This window comes from Pteronotus mesoamericanus, unplaced genomic scaffold, assembly GCF_021234165.1.
Source record: "Pteronotus mesoamericanus isolate MK-2021 breed Mesoamerican mustached bat unplaced genomic scaffold, CSHL_Meso_final contig_20, whole genome shotgun sequence".
NCBI classification, from domain to species: Eukaryota; Metazoa; Chordata; class Mammalia; order Chiroptera; family Mormoopidae; genus Pteronotus; species Pteronotus mesoamericanus.
Genome location: NW_026555085.1, coordinates 16,258,174 through 16,280,441, shown reverse-complemented (window position 1 = coordinate 16,280,441; position 22,268 = coordinate 16,258,174). Strand labels below are relative to the sequence as shown.

Here is a 22,268-nt window from a genome sequence, read left to right as displayed (position 1 = left end):
TTTATACAGTACATCCCCATGACTTATTTTCTACTTTCAGGATTGCTCCTGCTTCTGGTTTCACATTCATGAATTGAAATTTGCAAGAAGGTGCCTAACTAGTCCCCAGGATGTGCCAAGTGCTCCTAGGAGGCAATGCATTCCTTTGACGTGAAACAATAAGCGTGTTTCTTTTAGTTCATTAGAACACAGGGATCTTATATAAAGACCCTTCCTAACATACTTCTATTGATTTATTTATCTATTATTTTTATTTTGTCTCTGGAATAGGTATTGATATCCTGAAGCTAGTAGCAGCCCAAGTGGGAAGCCAGTGGAAGGACATCTACCAGTTTCTTTGCAATGCCAGTGAGAGGGAGGTGGCCGCTTTCTCCAATGGGTACACCGCGGACCACGAACGGGCCTATGCAGCTCTGCAGCACTGGACCATCCGGGGCCCTGAGGCCAGCCTTGCACAGTTAATTAGCGCCCTGCGCCAGCACCGGCGCAACGATGTCGTGGAGAAGATTCGTGGACTGATGGAGGATACAGCCCAGGTAATGTAATCCGAGTCTTCTGTCTTTCCTTCTGACCTTTTGGTTCCTGTGCTTCAAATTTTGCCAGGTATATGTAATAAGGAAACATAACTGATGTTAGCTATTTAGGTATACATGTATGCACACACACACACCCACCTTCAGGGGCATTCATTCTCTGTGGGTGTTCGTGAGAATCATCTAGACATCTTTTTAAAAATTCTAGTATGTTGCCTCACTGTAGACCAATCAAGTCATAGTCTCTGGGGGACTAGGAATCAGTATTTTTCCAAGCTCTCCAAGTGATTCTAATGTGCAAAGCTAAGAATCATTGTTTTCGGGGGAGGCTCTAACATCAGACTGTGCAGCCTGATCTATCCTTGTGAACAAGAAGGAAGACTTTTTTCTAGACCCTCTCTGCGCCCCAGGATGTTTTCTGAGATGTGGCTTAGGAAGGCTCCACCTTAGCTCTGGAGCATGGCGGTGGTGCTGGCAGCAGCCAGTAACAGGATTCAGCCTCCTCCTTGGGCTTGTTCCATCTCTACATCGGATGGGAATAGAGGGGACCTAGGAGTGTGATTTATTTATAGTCTTTGGTCAAGGAACTTTCTGAGGAACAGTCTCAATATATGTGGCTCACAACTAAAACTGGGCTTCGTGTAGCTGGATTTGTAGAAAGGAGAAGTAGGTGTTTAATGTCCAATTAAACAAAATGGCCATGGTTTGAAGGGCGGGAGTCCAGAGGCAAATGTTACTTGGAGCGTCTGCTTTAAGGAAAGGACTGGCCGGGCAACTAGCAGACTTGAAGAAGGATTTTTAGATGCTTGAGGATAAGTCACTAGATCTCCTTCATGACACCTACAAGAAAGATAAAACATGGTGGATACCATGTTAAGATTGGTTAAGTGCCATATTTAAAAAGGTGGAAAGATGACTGTGATATATTGTTAAGGGAATAGAATGTTACTGAACTGCATTTCGTATTTCTCATTAGAAAAAGCAAATGTGGGCATGGGAAAATACAGACATAAGAAAATGAAAATGCAAAAATGTTGTTATTAAATCTGGATGGTAGATGTAGAAGTGATTTTCTTCTGTTCAAATCATTTTCTATAATAAAAATACTACCTTTGTGATTTAAGTATTTTTTAGAATGACAGAACTGAAAGGGCACAAGAAAAAAGATAGAGAGGGCTTGCTTCACAGTGCTAAATCAAGAGAGTTACCATCCTTATTTTAATTTAGGCAGAGCGCTGAATTATGTGACAATCCATTCTTCCTTATTTGGACTGCAAGAGGTTTTCGATGTTTGGTCAGATTTGCCAAAAATTTACTAAAACTTGATTTTTTGTTTCTGTGAATCCATTTCATTTCTCTGTTTACAGTCATCAAGCTCTTAGAATTTGGACCTAGTGTTTGGGGTACTTGTTATTGGTATTGACTATAACAAATGCCTTTTTTAATGTTTCTCTGATGGTTCCATTAAGTTCCATAAAAGTTTATTGAGCAAGTACTTTATTTCAGCACCTATAATCCGTGCTGGGTACAGTGGGCCCATTCTCCATGGAGGAGAGTGATTTATAACAAAAACCACTGAGTCAGTGAACCAGAAACACATTTAGCCCCAAGTGCCAGACTCTTGTACCTTTCGGTTCTTTCCTTGCTCTGTCTCCGCTAATTGAAAAAAAAAAAAAATTCTACTATTTTTCGTTATTTATTTTCTACAGAACAATGGCATAAAGACATCGTACAGCTTTTTCTTTGGTGCTAGTGTAGCCTGCATGTTACGATGGATGCTGAGAAGGCAATATTAAGTTATTATTTTATGTTTTAATAATGCCCATCACTGTCTAGCAACACTCTAGACCCAACTTGGGCTCTAAATTAATAGCCAACAAGCATGGATTTCTGGCTGCCAGATCTTACTGCACAGTATGTGACTGTATGTTCATAGTTTATGCCTGAGATTTGTCGAGTCAAACAAGAGAATCAGAACGCAGGGGGCATAATTGAGACTGATTCTTCCCATCTTATGATGGATGTGTATTCTTTGTGTATTGTGGTACTGCCTCAGGAGCTAATGGACTCTTAATATGTAAAAATGATTGTGTGTGTGTGTGTGTGTGTGTGTTTAAAAATGGTTAACGTTTCCTCCTATTCATGAGCTTGAAAGTACCTATGTTATATTCCACTCAAAGGATTAGCCCCAGTGTGCTTTTCAGTGACCTCTGTCAAGAACAGCTGGTCCATTATTAACCATGGAAGCCTATTAGCCATTTTTAAATTAAACACATTCAGAGTCTGATCTTTTCTTAATAAAATTTTTTTAGTACTTAAAAAATTATACAATAAAAATCACTTTTTGGTGTACTGTTCTTTGAGTTCTTTTTTTTTAAAGACTTTTTTGAGCAGTTTTAGGTTTAAAACAAAATTGGGAGGGAGGTACAGAGATTTCCCACATGCCCCTGGCTTGCACACATCCATACTGTCCTCCATTATCAATATCACTCACCAGAACGGCATATCTTTTACCAAGGATGAACCTATATTGACACATCATAGTCATCCAAAATCCATAGTTTACCTTAGGGTTTACTCTTCGTGTTATATACTTTGTGGGTTTGGACAAATGTATAATGACACCTATTCATCATTATAATCGTACAGAATATTTTTACTGCCCTAATAATCTTCTGTGCTCTATTTATGTCCATCCCCCTACTGCACTGCTGGCAACCACTAATCACTTCATTGTCTCCATAGTTTTTGCCTTTTTCAGAAAAGTCCTGTAGTTGGAATCTGGCTTCTTACAGTGCCTCCATGTCTTTTCATTAATTGATAGCTCATTTGTTTTTAGCGCTGCATATTATTTCCTTGTCTGGATGTACCACCCTTAATCCACGCATCCACTCTATCTTAGGTGTGAGCGGTATTTTTCAGTACTCTCTTCTTTCAACATCTAAACTGAATCCAGCCTCCCAGAATTATGTCTCTTCTTCCCTTCCAGGGCATGAACATTGGGAAGGAGCAGCAGAGCAGAGGGGACAGTAGTTGGAGGTCACTGGGACTTGGCCAAAGCTATTTAAAAATCAAAATGAAACAAAAACCTAATACAACATTCCAAATTGTATATTATCTCTTTCTCTATCATTTTACTTAGATTTTTTTTCTGTAGATTTATTTAAAGAAAGTCTTTTGTAAGTAGCATATATTTAAGGCTTTAAAAAAAATCTAATCTGACAGTTTTTGTTATTTAATTAGGGAATTTCAGCGTGGTTACATTTTTAATGTAAGTACTCATATATTTGGGTTTAAATCTACTTTCTCTACGCCCCTATTGTTTGTTTTGTATTTGTCCTGCTGCCCTCTTTTTCCCCCTCTCCTTTTAAAAAGGGCTTTATTTATTTATTTTTAGAGAAAAGGGAAGAGAGGGAGAAAGAGGGAGAGAAACATCGATATGAGAAAAACCTGTAGGCTGTCCCTTGTATGCACCCCGATGGGGACCAAACCCACAACCCAGGCATGTGCCCTGACCTTTCGCTTTGTGGGACGATGCCCAACGCGCTGAGCCACACTGGTCAGGGCTGTCTCATTTCTTGCCTTCTTTTGGCTTAATCAAGTATTTTTTTATTACTCTACTTTTTCTCTTCTGTTAGCTTATTTGTTATACATTTTCAACTCTTAGTGAATACCATGGAGAGTGCAACATACTTCACTTATGAGAGGCATTTTATAAATGTGCACTTTTTACCGTTTTCAAACAATACGAGAGCCTCAGAAGACTTTAGTCCTGTTTAGTCTTCTCTTGAATTATTTTTTGTTGATGTTGCCATGAATTTTAATACTTCACTTCTCTTAACCCCCAAAAGGCATAATTATTGTGGTTTCATATAGTCAGGATTCACGTTGATTTACCCGTAGATATTTTCTGCTCTTCATCTTTTCTCCTGTAACTTCAACTTCTGTCTGAGATCATTTTTCTTTGGCCTAAAGAATATTTCCTGTAGGTTTCCAGCAACAAGCTCTGTTTTTCTTTGTCTGGAAAATGCCCACTAAATCAATAAATTGCATTATTTACCCTCTGACTCTGAAGGATAGATGGAAAATAGAATTTAAGCTTGACAGTTACTTTCCTTCAGTCCTTACATGCCTGGGTTTACGTTTCTCCTGCTGAACAGCAAAGGAGATGATGTGATTTTATTTTTAAATCTATATTACATAACAAATAATGTGTGCAGTATTATAACAGGCACTTGGGGCGATGCAAAGATTGAATAAGTAAGACAAGGCCAGTGCCCTCAAGGCAGCTGACAGTGGAATGGAAGGAACTTACACATATAGTTTAAGGGGGGTAAATCCACCAGCGTAAGAAGAGGGGAGTACTAGATATGCAACTAATCAGCCATTAAAGCTACAAATGGAATATAAGGGTGGCAGTGTGTGCCAAGTTAAATTCCTGTCCTGACAGCATCTCACTTTGGGGCTGTTAAGGTAAATTACTTGGCGTGTCTGACTCAGTTTTTTTCCTGAGAAAATGGGAACACCATTAAGTGCTTGCCCTGTGAGCTGTGAGAATCTGGTATGACCCACAGTCAGCACTTAGTGACTATGTACTATTAATAGCTGCAGTTTATTCCCAGGCTCTAGAGGTAAGAGAGATGGAAGAATGTTTCTAACTAGCTCCAACTCATACACATAATAGATCCTTTAAATCCTGAGCACTAGGGGTTACTTAGTGTGGGGTTGGGAGCTACTCCCAATTCCAAGACTGCTTAGATTGTTGAGCACAAGGGTTGCTATCTGGGTTCGATGCCCAAGAACTGGAAATTCCAGCTAATTGTAAATATTTATTCCTTATTGCCTGAGTGAATGTTCCTATGCTGGCAGGGATGTTTTCCCTAGTGAAGAAACAAAGGTGATGGTATGTATAAAGATAACAGCGGGTTCTTTCAATAGCTGTCAAAAAAAGGGGAAACAAAATTGAGCAACTGAATTTCTATGTTTCCTTTTATGCTTCCCTTTCTTTCCCTCCCTTCCTCCCTCCCTCCCTCCCTCCCTCCCTTCCTTCCTTCCTTCCTTCCTTCCTTCCCTCTTTCTTTTCAATCCCCCCGCCTCTCCTGCAGGACCCCTCCCCCTGCCTTGAAGAGGGTGGACTTTGTGTCTTTATTGATTCAGATTTTCCTGTTTAAAATGGGGATTCAAGCCCTGGCTGGTGTGGCTCAGTGGATTGAGTGCCAGCCTGTGAATTGAAAGGTCACCGGTTTGATTCCTGGTCAGGACACATGCCTGGGTTGCAGGCCAGGTCTCCTGTTGGGGGCGTGCAAGAGGCAACCGATCGATGCATCTCCCACACATTGATGTTTCTCTCCCTCTTTTTCTCCCTTCCCATCTTTTAAAAAATAAATAAATAAAATCTTTAAAAAATAATAAAATGGGCAATCAAGTGGTTATCAGAATTAAATGAGGTAATAGCTTGGAAGTGGTATGTAAAAAGGTGAGGTACTAAAGTGATGCTTAGTGAGATTTGAATTTCAGCATTCCTTTATTGTTTCATTTTGAAAAAGGGAAGAAAAAAATTTATGTACATTTTAAAAACTGATATTTTAAAAATCACAATAACCTAAAATAATAGAAAATGTTATATAGCTGTCTGCTTTGACCACAAATACACAAATGTAAAGAATTGATGTTACTCAGACAGGAAGTTGGGTTATTTTTTCCCTCCGTCTTCCTTCTGTACAATTAGGTAGATTAAAACTACACTGTAATTAAAAACAAGTGGACCTGAAGCTAGTGTTGTTGTTATTATTGACTTGTATGTAGTAGAATGATTTGATTTTTGGTTAGGGTATCTTGTTCTTTTCAGAAACCACATGGAACTAGGTCCCAGGGGACCAGTTCATTTTCTCTCTCCCTGTCTCTCTTTCCCTCACCTCTCCACTACAGTAGACTCTGTGTTGGAGACTGGGTGGCTTTACTCTATATAATCAACTGGGAGGTTCTTCACAGTGAGAAGAGAAAGCACTGGGCATTCTCTTGGTGAGGACAGAACCACTGCTTCTGTCACAGAGGGAACTACAGTTACTGATTTTTTGCTTACCAGCTGCAGGATGCAGCTGGCCTTATCGAAAGTCTGCCTGAGACTAGCTATTTTCAGAAATTTAATGTAGTGAGGATGAGTTGAGGTAAATACCAGCTGTACATTTAACTGTTGGTGTTTGGGCTATTCAAATTTTGTCTTTGTTCTTCACTTTGGTAGTTGGTCATCTCTTAGAAAATAGGGACTGTCGTTGTAACGCCTTAAGATGTTGGCTAAACAGGCATGCATTTAGCCCTTGCCCCCTGTTGCATTAACACCGCACATGGGGTCATTTAAGGTCAGTTACTTAATTTGTAGAGTGTGACTTCAGTCTCTGGGGAACTTCTGGGGTAATGAGAATGAGACATAGGCGCAGGCACATTTAATGGTGCTTGTGTTTAAAAGGTGGTCGTTGTGCATAAAGAAGCAATGTCTATGAATAAGGCTTTAGAGTTTTAATTTCATTTCAGGCTCTTCTACTTATTACCATATTTGAAGATTTCATTCAATTAGTCAACAACCTTATGTCGAGCACCAGCTGCATGCTTGGTATGATGTAAAGAAGAAAGGTAGCCCCTGCTTTTGATAGCTTGTAAGCTGAGATGGAGACACGTATGCAAATAATTACAACTTAGGGGCATAAGCAAATGTTACAGTAGAAGTGTGCACGAGGAAATGTAAGATAGCATCAAAAGGCAGGGGTACCCAGCCCATCAGAATATACGCAGAAAACAAGAGCAGGTATATATTTGTTGATTTGTAAGTCATTAAAAAAATATGAACTGTAGTTTCTTTTAAGACTGTATTTTGGTTGTCTTCTCCTAGACTTTCCCATCTGGTTTCTGCCTGGGAAGCGCCACCTGCTTTTTTACTCTAAGGGCTTCTCAAACCTTTGATTCTGCAAAGAATATCTGATTTACTTAGAACCTAGTTTTGTTTTGCTCAGTAGCAAGCTTTTCAGAAATCTTTCACTGTTCTGCAATATTAGAAGTGTAGAAATAAGGTGTCACTTCACATCAAGTGCTGGAATTTGAACTCTGAATCTCCAAGAACTAATAGAAGGGCCTGACAAATAAAACAATTTGATTGTGGTCCTCTGGATTCACTTTGAATCTCGCTTTTGCCACTCACTGTGTGACTGTTACTGGACAGGGTTCCTGGCCCTGAGCAGGTCTGCCTAGGGCCAGCTGCAAGTGTGTGGGTTTTTGACTTTGTGTAGGGATGATTTTACAACATGAGTGCAGCTCATTGTAAGGATACATTTACTGAAGCTGGGGACAGTGAAACAAGGAAGGGCTCAGCATAGAAGAAAGAACAGGAGAGCCGAGGCCGGACTGGTTCAGGGGATTAGCTGCACATTTCCCCCAGGGCTGTAAGTCTTGGGATCCCTTAGAGTTTAGGAGATGCGTGCTTATGGGGGAAGAAGAGAGGGAAGGAAGCTGGTGTAGGCTGCTCCCCAGAGGAGGAGCTCTGAGTGCTGGGTCCTTTGTCTCGAGTTTTTATCTCTTTCTTGAGGCTGAAATCTTAGGGGAGGCCTCAGGGGAGGGTTTCAGCAGAATATTCATCAGTTTTCCAGGTGTGCTTTTTCATGGTCTGGTCTGTACTGATTATTGCTCAGTGCCATGGCAGGGGGTCCTTAATCATTGCAGCTGATCCTGGTTCTGCTGCTTTTCTGGGCCTGGAGCTGAAATACAATGAGGCGTAGATGTTATCTTTAAGGAGGTGACCTTCTGCACCTGGCTGTAAATTGCCCAGCCACTGTGTTCAGCTATCTGTCTCAGTTTCCCTATTCTACCTGCCAAGGAATTTTCCTAGCTTCTTACTATCTCATCGCAGGACCTTGAGTAAGTCCAATTGTGTCTTCAAGCCTCAGTTTTTTCACAGTTGCTTTGTAAATATCTGGTGAGGACTAGAGATAGTGAGTTTGTATACAAAGATAGTGTGTGTATAGACCAGATTTAGTCCGTAAATGCCTAGTCTTGCTTTGAACATATAGTAGGGGCTCAGTGAATCTTATGCTACAATTTGAATTCACATCCCTTTTTTTAGACTCAAGGACAAATAATACTACTCTACTTTTAATAATATGCATTAAGGAGAAAGGGAAGTAGTGTTCGCTGAATTACCTGTTGTGTTCCAAACACCATCTGGGGGCTTTAACATCTGTGCTTGTCTATCAGAATTCATGGTCCTGCAGGGTATAGGTAGTATTACAATATATTTCTGTATTTTGTTGAATGACACGTCGATTGTAAAATGTACCATTATTATATGTACTGCTAAGAAAGAAATAAAGCCCTAGGTGTTGTGACTCAGTTGGGCATAGTCTAGGTTGTCTGTTAGATTCTTGGTGAGGGCACATGCCTGGGTTGCAAGTTTGGTCCCAGGTCAGGGCATGTATCATAAGGAAGGCAACCAAAGGACGTTTCTCTCCTTTTTCTCCCTCCTCTTCCTAAAAACAATTTCAAAAGTAATAAATAAAAATATTGCCAATTATGGTTGCAAGATATATCCCTATTTCAGAGATGTTAAAATGTGAAAAAAATATGCATAATTGAATAAATGAAATATAGTAGTTAAATTTGAGGTATACAAGTTATAGAAAGAAAAAGTCTAGGAAACAAAATCTTGGGGTATTGATATCAATATAGTCTCCCAACACACATATACACATTCCTTTTTTTTAAACTAGTCATTAAGGGTGAGATGATTTAACACAAACCATTTATTTTAGTAAACATTAATGGAATATCAGTTATTTTTTAAATTTTTATTTATTGATTTTTAGAGAGAGAGAGAGAAACATCGATTTGTTGTTCCACTTATTTATGCATTCATTTGTTGCTGCTTGTATGTGCTCTGACTGGGGTTGAACCTGCAACCTTGCGTATGGGAATGATGCTCTAACCAACTGGGCCACCTGGCCAGGACCACACACTCATTAGGTTTCTGAGCTCTTTGCCAGGCACTGAAGATACTAAATGAAAAGCATACACACAAACAACATAAAACAGGGAATTACGGTATCTCTCCAGATGCTGATGTTTTTAGAGGAGGGTTAGGTATATGAGCCAAACTTTAGAATACATTCTGTGAAACTGGTATAGAGGATTTGAGGTGGGCTTTTATTTTTTCCTGAGACATGTGTCTCAACATTCAGAAAAGGCTGAGTCTATTAGTTGATGACATTTTCCAGCCCCTTAATCGACACTCTTACTAGCTATCTCAGAAAGTGCATTGGGAGGAAATCAGAATCAATATTGTGAAAAGAAGCTTATTTCCTTCATCGTTTACCAGTGCTTAAGATCATATTTTCATTTTTTTAAAAGCCAAGTCATGCATCTGGCTAATGCTTAGTAGCGTCCAGTTTTGGCCTAGCTGCTTCACCCGGTGTTTGCGAAACTGTCTCTAGACCTGTTATAACCCAAGTGCCAATAATGGGTACACTTGTTGATGAGGAACTGCATCATGGTTAGCAGTCGGTTTTATTATATACCAGTTAATTTCAACATTCAAATTGCTTATTACCCACTATTGCCTTGAGAGAGACAGCTATCACTCATCATGATTTTCCCATGAAAAAATTGCTGCAGAGGGCTTTCTGATTCTCCCCAATGGAGCTGAGCCAGGGATAAGCTGGAATGACCAATCATAGGAATGGCTTAACACCCAAAAACTACAAGGAAAAAAATGGGAGAAATTTTTTGTTTTCATAATTACAACAGTAGGCAAGGATCTTCTGAGAATGATACAAAACACAGAAACTATACAAGAAAGATTTAACTACTTAACAATAACTATACAAGCCAGAAAACGTATGCAAATCTAAAGGCAAAATAACCGGGAGAAGTTGTTTGCAGCATAGGGTTAATTTCCTTTAAAAATGAAGAGCTTTTACAAATTAAGACACAACCAACCCCAGAGAAAAATGGGCAGTCTGTGAACCAGAAATGGGCAGGCAGTTCACAGAAGAAGAAAATACTGAAAGCACTTAAAGGTATACAGATTTTTAACATTGATCCAAGTAAGAAAAATTCAGGTCAAAACCTTCACTGAGATACAACTTTAACCTCTCAGACTGGCAGAGAGGGAACAGTGTGACCTTGAAGATTCCTGTGTCATGAGGGAACAGAAAAAGAACAGCACCCGCTGCTAATGGGTGTGTGCAGTGGCCAGTGCCCGTGGAGGGCCATCCGGAGTTAGCTACCAAAGTCACTGTCAGTTCACCACTGACATTCCACTTCTATCAATATGCCCTCCACGTATTTCCATATACGTCCCACATAACACGCAGAATGATGGAAGGACAAGTATTCCTTGTAGCATCATTTGTAATAACAAAAGAGTAGAAGCATCACAAGTGCCCTGCAATAGAGAACTGGTCATGGACTATCCATACAGTGGTACAATAAGAACTTGTCAAAACGAGTGACTCATCTTTCTGTGCTAACTTCAGGAACCGTTTTTAAATGGAAAAGGGCAAAGTGTAGAACAGTGCGTGCACTATGCTACCATATTGTAAAAAAGAATGTAAAAAATAAAACGTGGAGTGGAGAATATATGTACCTATTTATTAGTGCAAGCATAGACTATTTCTGGAAGTACACAGGGAATTGGTAACAATGTTTACCACCTGGGAGGAGAACTGAGTAGGTGAGACCTGGAAGCCAGAGGTTGAAATCAGGGTGGTGAGGGAGAAATATGTTTTTCTGTTACCTCTTTTGAACTTCTGGAATTGTGTACTACATATATTATAATTCTAATGGCACGAGTCCATCTGATGATTTTATTAACTAATGCTGATTTAATCAAATTTAGCAAGTTCAAAAATCTCCAGTCAAAGATGAGCTTGAGCCTTCTTATGTCAGGGTCTTGAGTTTCCTGTGAATTTACCTTCTATCCTCCACAATCGCTTAAGCCATGCTTATAAGATTAGAGCGACATTTTTTCATGGTTAGAATTGTCCAAAGGCTTTTTGTGGAAAAGCTTCCTAATGTCTCACTCAGTGGCGTTAAGGGAAACTCAAGTCATTTCCAGCAGCATGATCTCGTATATCCATGGGCTGAGCTCTTATAAGCCTTGGCAGTATATTTGAATGTGAGTGGACTCCAGCTCTGAACCAAGGGAGCTCACCTACAATCCTCACTTCCTTTGTTGAGTAAGCTTAGCCAGTGAGTCAGTCAGCTTGGGGCTGCCGTATTGCCATTGATATCAGTGGCCTGGACCGCTTGCAGACACAAGTGCCAGCAGCTGGGCGGGGCATGCCCTTCCCCCCTCCCTCCAGATCCAGCTGGTTCTTACCAGCTTTGACAACTTTGTACAGCACAACTTGCGTGACTTCCTGTGGTTTTCCCCCTGTGCATTCACAAGAGGAACAATTGTCTTACTTAGGGCAAGGATTGGCATCTCACACCTGGAGTTAAATGTGGGTGGATTTGTAGCCTTTGGGGTTCAATTTTGAAATTAACTCTTAGAAATGATCAGAATTAGCAGATGACACATATACACAAGACTACAGCGTCCACCTTAACTTGGGTTTGGGCTACTTAAGGGAGAAACACATCATGGCCAGCTAACCTGGCTAAAAGTTTAAATGTAGTCTTAGTAAGGTTGCAGTTGAAAAAAATCCCTCCATTAGCCTATGCTCGGACAGATCTAGGGTGGGTGAGGGGTGTTTTTAAAAAATAATTCCCCAGTGGTTTTGGTATTTTTCAGCCAGGTTAATCCTGTGAGCCTCCTGAGGGTGGTGAATTCACTCTGCAGGCTTTGCTGCTGGCGCCCCACTCACCTGGGCAGTGCATAGTGTTCAGCGAGTTCTGCAACCTCTGTGGTCTAGCGCAGGGGTTCCCAGGTAAGCTGAGCAAGGCATCTTGGCATTTACTGCTGTTCTACCTTCCATCCCATGACCTCCAATGACCCCAAGAAGATCTAGACAGCATAAGGCCGACAATGTCTACTTGCCAACTGATGATATATGTAATGGAAGCACCTCCTTGCATCCTTTCCTGTGATCTGGGCTGGGCAGAAGGAAAAAGAAGCAAAGACAACAAAAGACTAAACAATTAGAAAACTAGAAAAAGTTTGGGGAATTTTTGTTGTAATATTTGGCTCTTATCCCATCTTTTAAATTTATTTTCCTAAGTTTTAAAAATAAGACTTATAAAACAAAGTTGAAAGCACAGTACAATCACCACTATAAACCTACCAGCTACACTCAATAATTATTTCTATTTTACCATTTTGCTTTGTCTATTTATATGAGTGTATGTTTCTACGCCATATTTTCATTTCTAAGACTTTCAAATTTCTGATAACTGATAATCCTTTTTTTTAAAGTTTAAGAATCAGCACTTTCTTATTTTCCTCTTAACTTTTTTCTTTTTGTTTTAAAAAAATTTTGCTAAGTAAATTTGGATTACTCTTGCCCAGATCCCTATTCTGGGTTGGATTTAACAGGAATTCACACTCAGAAGAATAATCTTAAGTCATTGCCTCTACTGAGACAAGCTAGTAAGCTAGGACAAATGGAACAGGGAGAGTGAGAGGACAGCCCAGCAGTTTATAGCCATCTAGTAAATCGCAAAAACCTATCTTCCCTAACCAAGGATATGAAGAGTAAATGGTTTACACTTCTCTCCAACCAGAGGGTAAAAAGCTTAAACCACCCTTCTCAGAGAGACAGATAACAGAAATCCAATTAGTTGCCATTTGTGCCAACCACACCCAATGACTGGACAAGTCAGGAGAATATCGTTTTGGCACCTCAGCATCAAGCTGATGAACATTCTGATGAGATCCTTCCGTAAGACCTCCCCTAAACTCCCAGCCTTTAAAACTGATGAGGACTTAGCACATGCTTTCCCTCTGGGCTTTCCCTTCCACCTCTTTCCCCAAGGTGTGCTACCTCTGCCTTTTTCACTCCTAAGATCCAAGGGCCCTTTTACTACCTTTTAACTTTCTAAATAAACTTTTTCAATAAACTTTTTCTTATAATTTGAGTTCTTGGTTCTGAAATCTTTCTTTGCTGAGCTTAGGAACTGAGGTCCCATTTTGCCAGCACTGTTGGTAACACTATCATTTAGGATTTTAAAAAAGCCTACCTACTTTTTCCTTTTGTTGTTGGGGCAGTGCATTTGTTTCATTTTTTTAAGGGAGAAATAATTGTTTATAGGTATCCTTCTTTATAGGTATCTAAACTTAGAATTTGAATGGATTCAGATAAATTTTTTGAGATAGGACTGGTAACCCTGATTATCTGAAATCCTGGGACCACATTGATTTGGGTAACAAAGCATTTGTTATTATCTGAATTCCTGTAAACACAGGGACTGAATAGATGCAGATTTCGAGAGGTGCCTATACTGTAAGGAGGATAGTGCTCCTTTTTTTTTTTAAAAAAAAAAAAAGAAAATCAGAGTTCAACTGCACAGGCCCGCATAGCCCTGTAGGAGGTCATGAAATCTCATTTGGATGATTACATGAGCAGCTGGGAAAGCAGGAGAAAGAAGCTTGAGACATCATAATCATTAAATAGCTGTAGTTATGTATTTATTTGCGTACTAATTCCTTTGAGATAAACCTTTAGTGGAAATGGAATTTGTTTTTCTGAATAGTCATGGTCTGTTGGCATCTGAAATATTTTCAAATAGAATACATAGTTATTGGTTACAGTTGAAGTGACTGTTATTTACAGAATCTCTCACCTTTGTCTCAGCAGTCATCCCGTTAGTGTAACCTCTGTCACTGAGTTACCGGTCCTTCCAGACCATACCTCTGGTCCCTTCACTCAGGCTAAGGGGCCAGGGCAACGCCTTTTGGTCATGTGGTTGCTTATATTGAGTTTATAGGGTTTGTCAATTTCTCTAAATGCATTGAGTCCATACAGGGAAGTGACATGGCTCAGCAAAGAGGATTATTTGAAACTAGACAAACCCGATCTTGAATCCTGGTATTGGGACCTTGGTCAAGTTACTTAAACCTCAGTTTTCTCATCTGTAAAATGGAGGTAATAAAGAGCTACCTTAACAGCTAATGGGTTACATATATTAGATGCTGGGTCATTTTGCACAGTATTAATAATAGCTTTTTTTGTAAAGTCCCTTTTGTTTACTAGACCTGAGTAATGAGCTGGTCAACTCAGATGGGAATAGCAATTAGTTTTCACTGAATTTAGCAAATAGGCTTTTAAAAACCATTATTAAAGTGATGGAGATTTTCACAAGTGTAACATAAAACTCTTGTTTCTAAGTGTTAGAAGAGGTCTGAAGGGAAAGTTTAGTTGGAAGGGTGACTTTTGACTATAAGAAGCTTTCTTGAGTCTGTCAGGCATATCTGGCTGCAGAGGGAGAAAAGGAGGGGGTGCCTCCTGGAATCTATCTGGGAAGTGCCAGTAGCCAACGGGTTAAGTTGAATCATTTTAGCAGATTGGTAAGGAGCATCCAGGCTGGGTAGTTAATGCTTCATTTCAGGGGGTTGCTGAGGCTTCAAAGTTGTTAATTAGTTTTATGAAAACAGATTGTGCAATCACAGGGAGATTGTAATTAGGTAGTAATCAAAAATAACTCAGGGGTAAACGTTAGTTGCGTGAACCAGTGGGGTAAGGGGTAACTTGGAAGGAGAAAGGGATTTGGGGTGGGACCCAGGGTGGAGATAGAGAATGAAATAGCAATAGGAAGAAAAACAATAGATAAAACATATTCTGAACAGATACAATCTTAGTCTAACCTTTTTCCTTTAGAAATAAGGAAACAGGTCTGAGGAGGGAAGTGGTTTTCCTAAGACCGCACAGCGAGTCCATGGTATATTGCCTTGCTTCCTTAGCATGGATATTTCAGGGTTTTCATGAGTATGATTTTTAGGAATTGACTGGGGGGAACACAAAATGCATGCTGAAAAGATGGCTCCTGAGGCCAGAGTGCTGGGCGCATTCCTACATGCAGAGTATATTCAGGAATGCTGCAGGATCATAGGGGACAAGGGAAGTGGTCTCAAAATTTTGTTTCATATGTATACCACCCTTGCCTTGGATGAAGTTTGGAAGGATTTTCCTGTACAATTCACAGCTCCACTCTCCCCAGGAGCTAGAGAAACACTTCAACCTTCCCCACCATGTCATCTTAGGAAGGGCCGGGCACCAGGGAAGTGGTTTAATATCAAAAGAGGAGACTTACTATTGAGCTTCGGTTTGTGGTTGTGATTTGGTGGAGTGTCCAGAGTGAGCACTCATTTTTGGGGCTCTGGTTGAGATAGGAGTAATTGTTGTAAGGACACAGCTAGGAATGGCTCATTCCAGTACAACCCGAATACAAGTTAAACCCTTGTTCTCGTAAACATGGCTATAAACCTTTGTAGCCCAGAGATGTGCAAGCTCACACCTTTCAATCAATACCCTGTTTACTAATCTATTTGGATGGTTCTTCATACTCAGTGTTCTGGAAATCAGAAAGGAAAATAGTCAGGTCAGCAGTGGAACTCCTGGAGGTGTGACTCAGCTGCTGAGTCAGGTGAACTGTTTACCTCTTGCCATGTCAGTTTGGACTAATAACTACAATATCTGGGAGGACTAACTGTACTTACATGAAAACTAATCAGGACATTTGGGGCTCATTTGGACAAAATATATTACATGCTCTTGAAGTTTCCACAATAGAACCATCTGTTTTTGGCTGGTTTTTCCTTATTATCCCTGCCCCCTCCCCTTTTGGTCTGTCTTACTGTCTCTACCTCATTTCTCAGTTGAGCCTTCCAAGCTAGCATGATTACCTCATGGCCATAAAGTGAAAAGAACCATACTTTTCAAGTTTCTCCAAAGGGGCTTCAAATATCTGGTGGATACATTTCCTTCTTTGGCCAACTTTTCCCATAGGCCTTTCTTTTACATCCTACCATCTGCCTCAGTGCAATAAGCTGGGGGGAGTGTTGCCCTTTTGTGCCCGTGAACATTTAACAAAAGTATAGAGAGGAGCGCCGCCAAGTAGATGATCTTCCAACTATCCTGTTTCTTGGCTACCAATACAAATAAAAGAGGCTGTGGCCACAACATTTTCAAGTTACCAGAAGGAAAATATACTTATCAGTGGTGACTGCTTTCAAAAATAACATTTATTGTTTTTCTAATTATAAAGTTAATATGTCCCTGTAGAGAATTTGGAAAGCTCAAAGAAGCATAAGGAATAAATTAAGTTACTCGTTTTGTGAATATTTTAAAAAGTTTATGCTCAAACGTTTCTGAGAAGACCCTCTTCCGTAGAAATCTACTTTCTTGTTTAGAATGTCTTCTCTTTTAATATCTGTCTGAATCTTATTATAAAGGTGTTAGCCATTTGCTATAAACTCAAAACTGAACCATGAACTTTCTGAATTTATAAAATAAAGAATTCATTTATTTCAAATATCCTGGTGACTTAAATTCCTGATTAGAGATACCACGGGTAGCAGAATGCTTGCATTGCATGCAGTGTTGCAAATATTAAGGTAAATGTTAAGGTAATAATATTTTGATGGATATTGTAAATATTAAGGTAAAGGGAGGAAGGAAGTTTCTAGGATCAATTTTTTTTCTTATAGGAAAAAAATGCAAATAACTTTAGAGAAATCCAGAATGCACCCACCCATCTATTGTGTTTCCTTAGTAGCTAAATAAATTTTCTACAGAGATGATCATCATGATCTCTAGCTTTAGTTGTTAGCTCCAGCGTGGTCATGCTAAAACACTTCCTGGGGATATTTTCATATTCACTTGACTCCTTATTAATTATGGACAGCATCACTTCAGCATTCTGTCTTTCCAAATTATGTTGGAAATCATGTGCTTAGTTTCCACTGATAGGATCCTTTGGCAAAAGTGGGAGGGAAACTTAAATACTTCGAGTTTTGAACTGAGTTCAGGAAATAGGTGGGTGGACTTGTTAGCCTGTTGGCATGTGATTTGTGGGTGGACTTTCTTTTTTAAGCAAGAACAGTGCACTATATTGACTGACCATGTTGTCCAGTGTAGTGTCCCTAAGACCCAGAGTGTAGACAAGTGCTCTTTGTCTGAGTGAATAAAAAACGTGTATTGGCATGAATGGCCGTGCATTTTCAGGGAGGAAGGGCACATGCCAGGGCCTATTGAATTAAAAATTTAAAAGCATATATGTAAAACTGATCTGAGGATCAGAAAGGGGCCGCTGGCAGTGTCCAAGTCTTACACTTGCACTGGAAGCAGAGGCAGGGTGTGGGTGGTGGTACAGAGGAAAAATGTAGTTGGAACATTTGACATGCAGTAACCAGTGGTCTTCAGAATCTGCAGCCAGTTGAAAGAATTTCTTAGGCTTTAAAGGCTGTAAAAGAGGCAGTTGTATTTGTCCTGTGCACTTGACAACTATTGAATGTAATGCTTTGAAATGAGGGTCGATGTCTTCTTGATTGGGAACTTGAAATTTTGTTTGACGTGCGCGAGTGAAGTCAGGGTTCTAATTTGCAGTGATGAACAGCTCTGGGAAGAGTGCGTATCACTCCCTGAACCCTGCCCTGTGTGACTCGGCTCCCAGATTTTCACCTACGCCAGAGGAGCCAATAAAAAGATAAAGTCAATGGACTAGAAAATGCCACAAGTACCCGCCAGAGTTCTAAAGTATAGTGTCAAATGACAGGGCCAAGTAGGGATATCAGGTTGACCTGAGATGAACACTGTCTTTCTCCCAGTGGCTGTGTGCCCTCTCTGGGCCGTAGTCATTTCACCTGTAAGGTGGGGCAATAACACCTATCATTTCCCCTGTCTCCACTATATACCTGGTACAGCCATGATTCTATCTTACCTGGCCAGAGTAGCAGCATGCTAACTCCCAGAATGGTATGTTCGTGTGTATGTGCGTGTATCACAGTAATGTGAAAAATGGGAGAATTTATCTGTAAAATATTAAATGGAACAAAAGAAAGCACCTGAGAAAAGGTTTTATTTTTTTCTCTTAGATATATTTTTAGATATATAATTTTTAAAGATTTTTTTTTTTTGTTCCCTCTCGCAGCTGGAGACTGACAAACTCGCTCTCCCGATGAGCCCCAGCCCACTTAGCCCCAGCCCCATCCCCAGCCCCAACACGAAACTTGAGAATTCCACTCTCCTGACCGTGGAGCCCTCCCCGCTGGAGAAGAGCAAGGGCTTCTTCGTGGATGAGTCCGAGCCCCTCCTCCGCTGTGACTCCACATCCAGTGGCTCCTCTGCGCTGAGCAGGACGGGCTCATTTATTACCAAAGGTACAGACGTTCTTTAAGCCTTCCCCGAAAGAGCCCTCAGGACTTTGCTCTCCCACTTCCACAGATCAGGAGTAGATGAATCATTTGAATGACCTGTCCTGGAAAACCTGTCCTAGACAACAAGATAAGGCTGGCCTCAGAGAAATCATGTCTTCAGCCAGTGGGGATCCATCTAGAAAATCTTTCCAGCTCCGACTGTCTGGCTGAGAGCCCTTTACCCGTCACCCTTTATCCTCATGATGCTATCAAATGTGTTTCAGGAAAGGTCTGATAAAATGTAGTCTGGCAGGTTTTTGAAAATTATTTACAAGGCTTGTAGAATCCAAGGATTTAAAGCATTAACCTCTCTTGAGTGTCTGAAGTATAGGTTTTAGTGACTTGAATTAAAATTTGCCGTTAAGTTTGGTTGTAAACAACAGTGTTTTAAACAGTATGGATCGGTGCTTTTGGTAAATAATTCGCCACTTTTGATTTTTAAAAGCGGGGTTGGGAAGTAGCACATACACTATATTGATGACAGATTTTTGTTAGAAATTTTCTAGTTTAATTCCACTTATATTTAAGGGAAAAGTTTTATTTTATATATTTATAAAATATGTTCTATTTTACATATATTTTAAATACACATTTATCTCTCATCTGTGTAAAATATTTATATTTTGTTATGTGTTAGATTTTAAAGAAAGCTTTTTATAATAGTAATAAAAGTTACAGTTCCTCACCCCATTGTAAGGTGTGACCCAGGAAGCATTATTTTCTTATTTATGTGTTTTTGCTCTTAGCAGTTCAATTTTAAAATATGGCAACATAAAAGTCATAAGCAGATCACATTGACTTGGAATTTTTGAGAGGAAAGGATGGGCTGAGATCTTCGTTTAGTAAACAAACTACTGGTGGGGGGGAAATGGTAAAGTGTTTCAGGGGTGGGAGTAGTTTTTTCAGTTTTCTTTTTTAAGTGTGACAGCATTCTTCTTCTGAGTTTTAGAATAATTTAGAAGTCATTTAGGGTTAAGCACATCAACAACTCATTCAAGCAGATCCTTGTCTGATCTTCATTAGGCAAATCTTGTTTTATTATCTTATGTGCAATGTAGTAAAAACTCCTGTGTTGTTTAAAATGTGCCAGAGGTTCACTCACTCACCTTGGGGTGGTGGGGTGGGTATAGCCTGAGGAGAGCGTAGCTGTCACTTAGCTCTCCTGCATGTCCCCCCAATACAATCCCTTTACAGCTGTCCCCTTCCCTTTTCTCTCTTCCCTGTGCAGAAAAGAAGGACACGGTGTTGCGGCAGGTACGCCTGGACCCCTGTGACTTGCAGCCTATTTTCGATGACATGCTCCACATTTTGAATCCTGAGGAGCTGCGGGTGATTGAAGAGATTCCTCAGGCTGAGGACAAGCTGGACCGGCTTTTTGAGATTATTGGAGTAAAGAGCCAGGAAGCCAGCCAGACCCTCCTAGACTCTGTTTATGGCCATCTTCCCGACCTATTATAGAACACAAGGGATACTGCACTCTGAAAATTACTCATTTTAGTGGCAGGGTGGTTTGTTTTTGTTTTTGTTTTTATTTGGTTTATTTTTGGGGGTGGGGGGTGTGTTTAACAGTATATGGCCAGTGTTTTGAGTTCCCTTTTTCTTTCTCTTTTTTAAATCCTTCTGTGAAGTTAGTTTATAAACCTTTCAAGATGTAACTTGCAAAATACCCACCACTAAAGTTTTTTAGGTTCCATATTTTCTCTGTTTTGCCTTCTTATGTATTGTTCAAGTTGTTCTGTGCACTTTAAATTCATTTCGTGTACCACAAATGCAGCGTGACTACGCCAGCGCACTGGATTGTGAGCCTCTTTAAAAGTGTAATGGCATCGTGTGAATTCTGTAAGCAGTCTTCATGTCTCAACATCCACATCTATTTTTTTTATTCTTACTGTATGTTATTATTATTTGTCATTTGCAAATTTTCCTAAGGGTTAAGGACGTTTAAGACCCCGTTGATTTACTGTAATTCAGTTAGATTTTGCGTTATCTTTTTAATATGCCTTGTTGTATAGTTCATATTCATGGCTGAAACTTGACCACACTGTTGCCGATTGTATGGTTTTCACCTGGACACCGTGTAGAATATGCTTGATTACTTGTGCTTCTCTTCACTAATATACTCTGGGCTGGAGACATGAAATCCTCAAGCCACCAGGACTTGCTATGTAAGTGGCTTGACACCTGGGCCACCAAAGAACTTGAACTTCACCTTTTAGGGGTTGAACTGTTCTGGAACATATTGCTGCACTTTGGAAAGTCACAACTGAGTGCCAGTGGCACCTTTTCCATAGGGAATTTCCCCAGCTTTGCTTTAAAGATGTCTTGTTTTTTATCCACATATAGTTGATAGGTCCAGTCTGCCCTCAAGGCCTTGGTCTTGGTGGGTTTCCTGTGTCATTCAGTCACTTCATTTAAAAATGGCTGCAGCTGTAAGAACTCTTGTCTGATATTTGCAACTCTGCTCCCATTTATAAACATACTCTCTAATGCTCAGTTGCCGGATTCTAATGCAAAGGTGGTGTGGACTCCCTTTGTGTGGGCGGGGTTTGTGGATAGTGGTGAGGGACTGACATTGGAAAAATGCCTTCAAGTGTACTAATTTATTAATAAATATTAGGTGTTTGTTACTTGAGTAGTTTGAGTATATTTAATTCTTGCCTTGTACATGTGCTCAAGTTGTAACTGATTTATCTCCTGGGAAAATATGTATATTCTAAAAACCTCAGCGAGTTAACAAAGGTTTGTGTTGGGAAAAGTACCTGGAGATTAACAGAAAAGGATGATCAAGAATTTCCTAGTTCTCCTGTTTTTGAGATTGTCTCTGTTTTAAGAAATGAGAATTTGGGGGTGGAGAGGTGCAAATGGTGAGGACTTGGAGTACATTTGTTTTACTCCTTTCTATCTAGGAAATTTACCACTCGTGGGAGGAGCTATACAACTTTGTAGGCTTCTATATGAAACCTCATTTGCCCCTGAGTAATTTCTTTCTTGGCAGTAAAATAGGGTGAAATCTTATGATACGACATATTGCATTATATTATATTAATTATAATGTATATTTCATAACATCACTTAGCTTGGGAACCCTGGCTCAACAGAATCCAAATGGACAGACCTCAGCAATTTTGAGTTCTTCTTTCAATGAGAAACTGGAAGTAGACACCCTGTCTGAACACTTTGAACCCATGTCAGGGCCATTACAGGTTGTTTTTTTGTTTCCCATCCGCTCCCATGTGGGTGGTTTCTAGAGAACCATCCTGGTATTTGGTGTAACTGGTTCTCAGGCTAGGTTTCCCTTCCTCTTGTGGATAGAGGTCAGGAATTCTGCACACACAGAAAAAAGCAAATTAGAATGGGTCATAGATGGTAGCAGAGGAGACAGATTTTGTGTTTCAGAAGAT

General features: G+C 40.0%; 1 protein-coding gene across 1 annotated transcript in view; it reads left to right on the top strand.

Moving 5' to 3' along the window:
* TNFRSF21 (TNF receptor superfamily member 21) overlaps positions 1-21,785 on the top strand; it is a 62,705-nt gene extending 40,920 nt beyond the window's left edge. Inside the window, exons 4-6 of the mRNA XM_054569469.1 lie at positions 271-536; positions 18,603-18,831; positions 20,096-21,785. Of these exons, the coding sequence (XP_054425444.1) occupies positions 271-536; positions 18,603-18,831; positions 20,096-20,325 (725 nt within the window). The 3' untranslated portion in view covers positions 20,326-21,785. The remainder of the gene's footprint in view (positions 1-270; positions 537-18,602; positions 18,832-20,095) is intronic.
* The last annotated feature ends 483 nt before the right edge of the window (positions 21,786-22,268 follow it).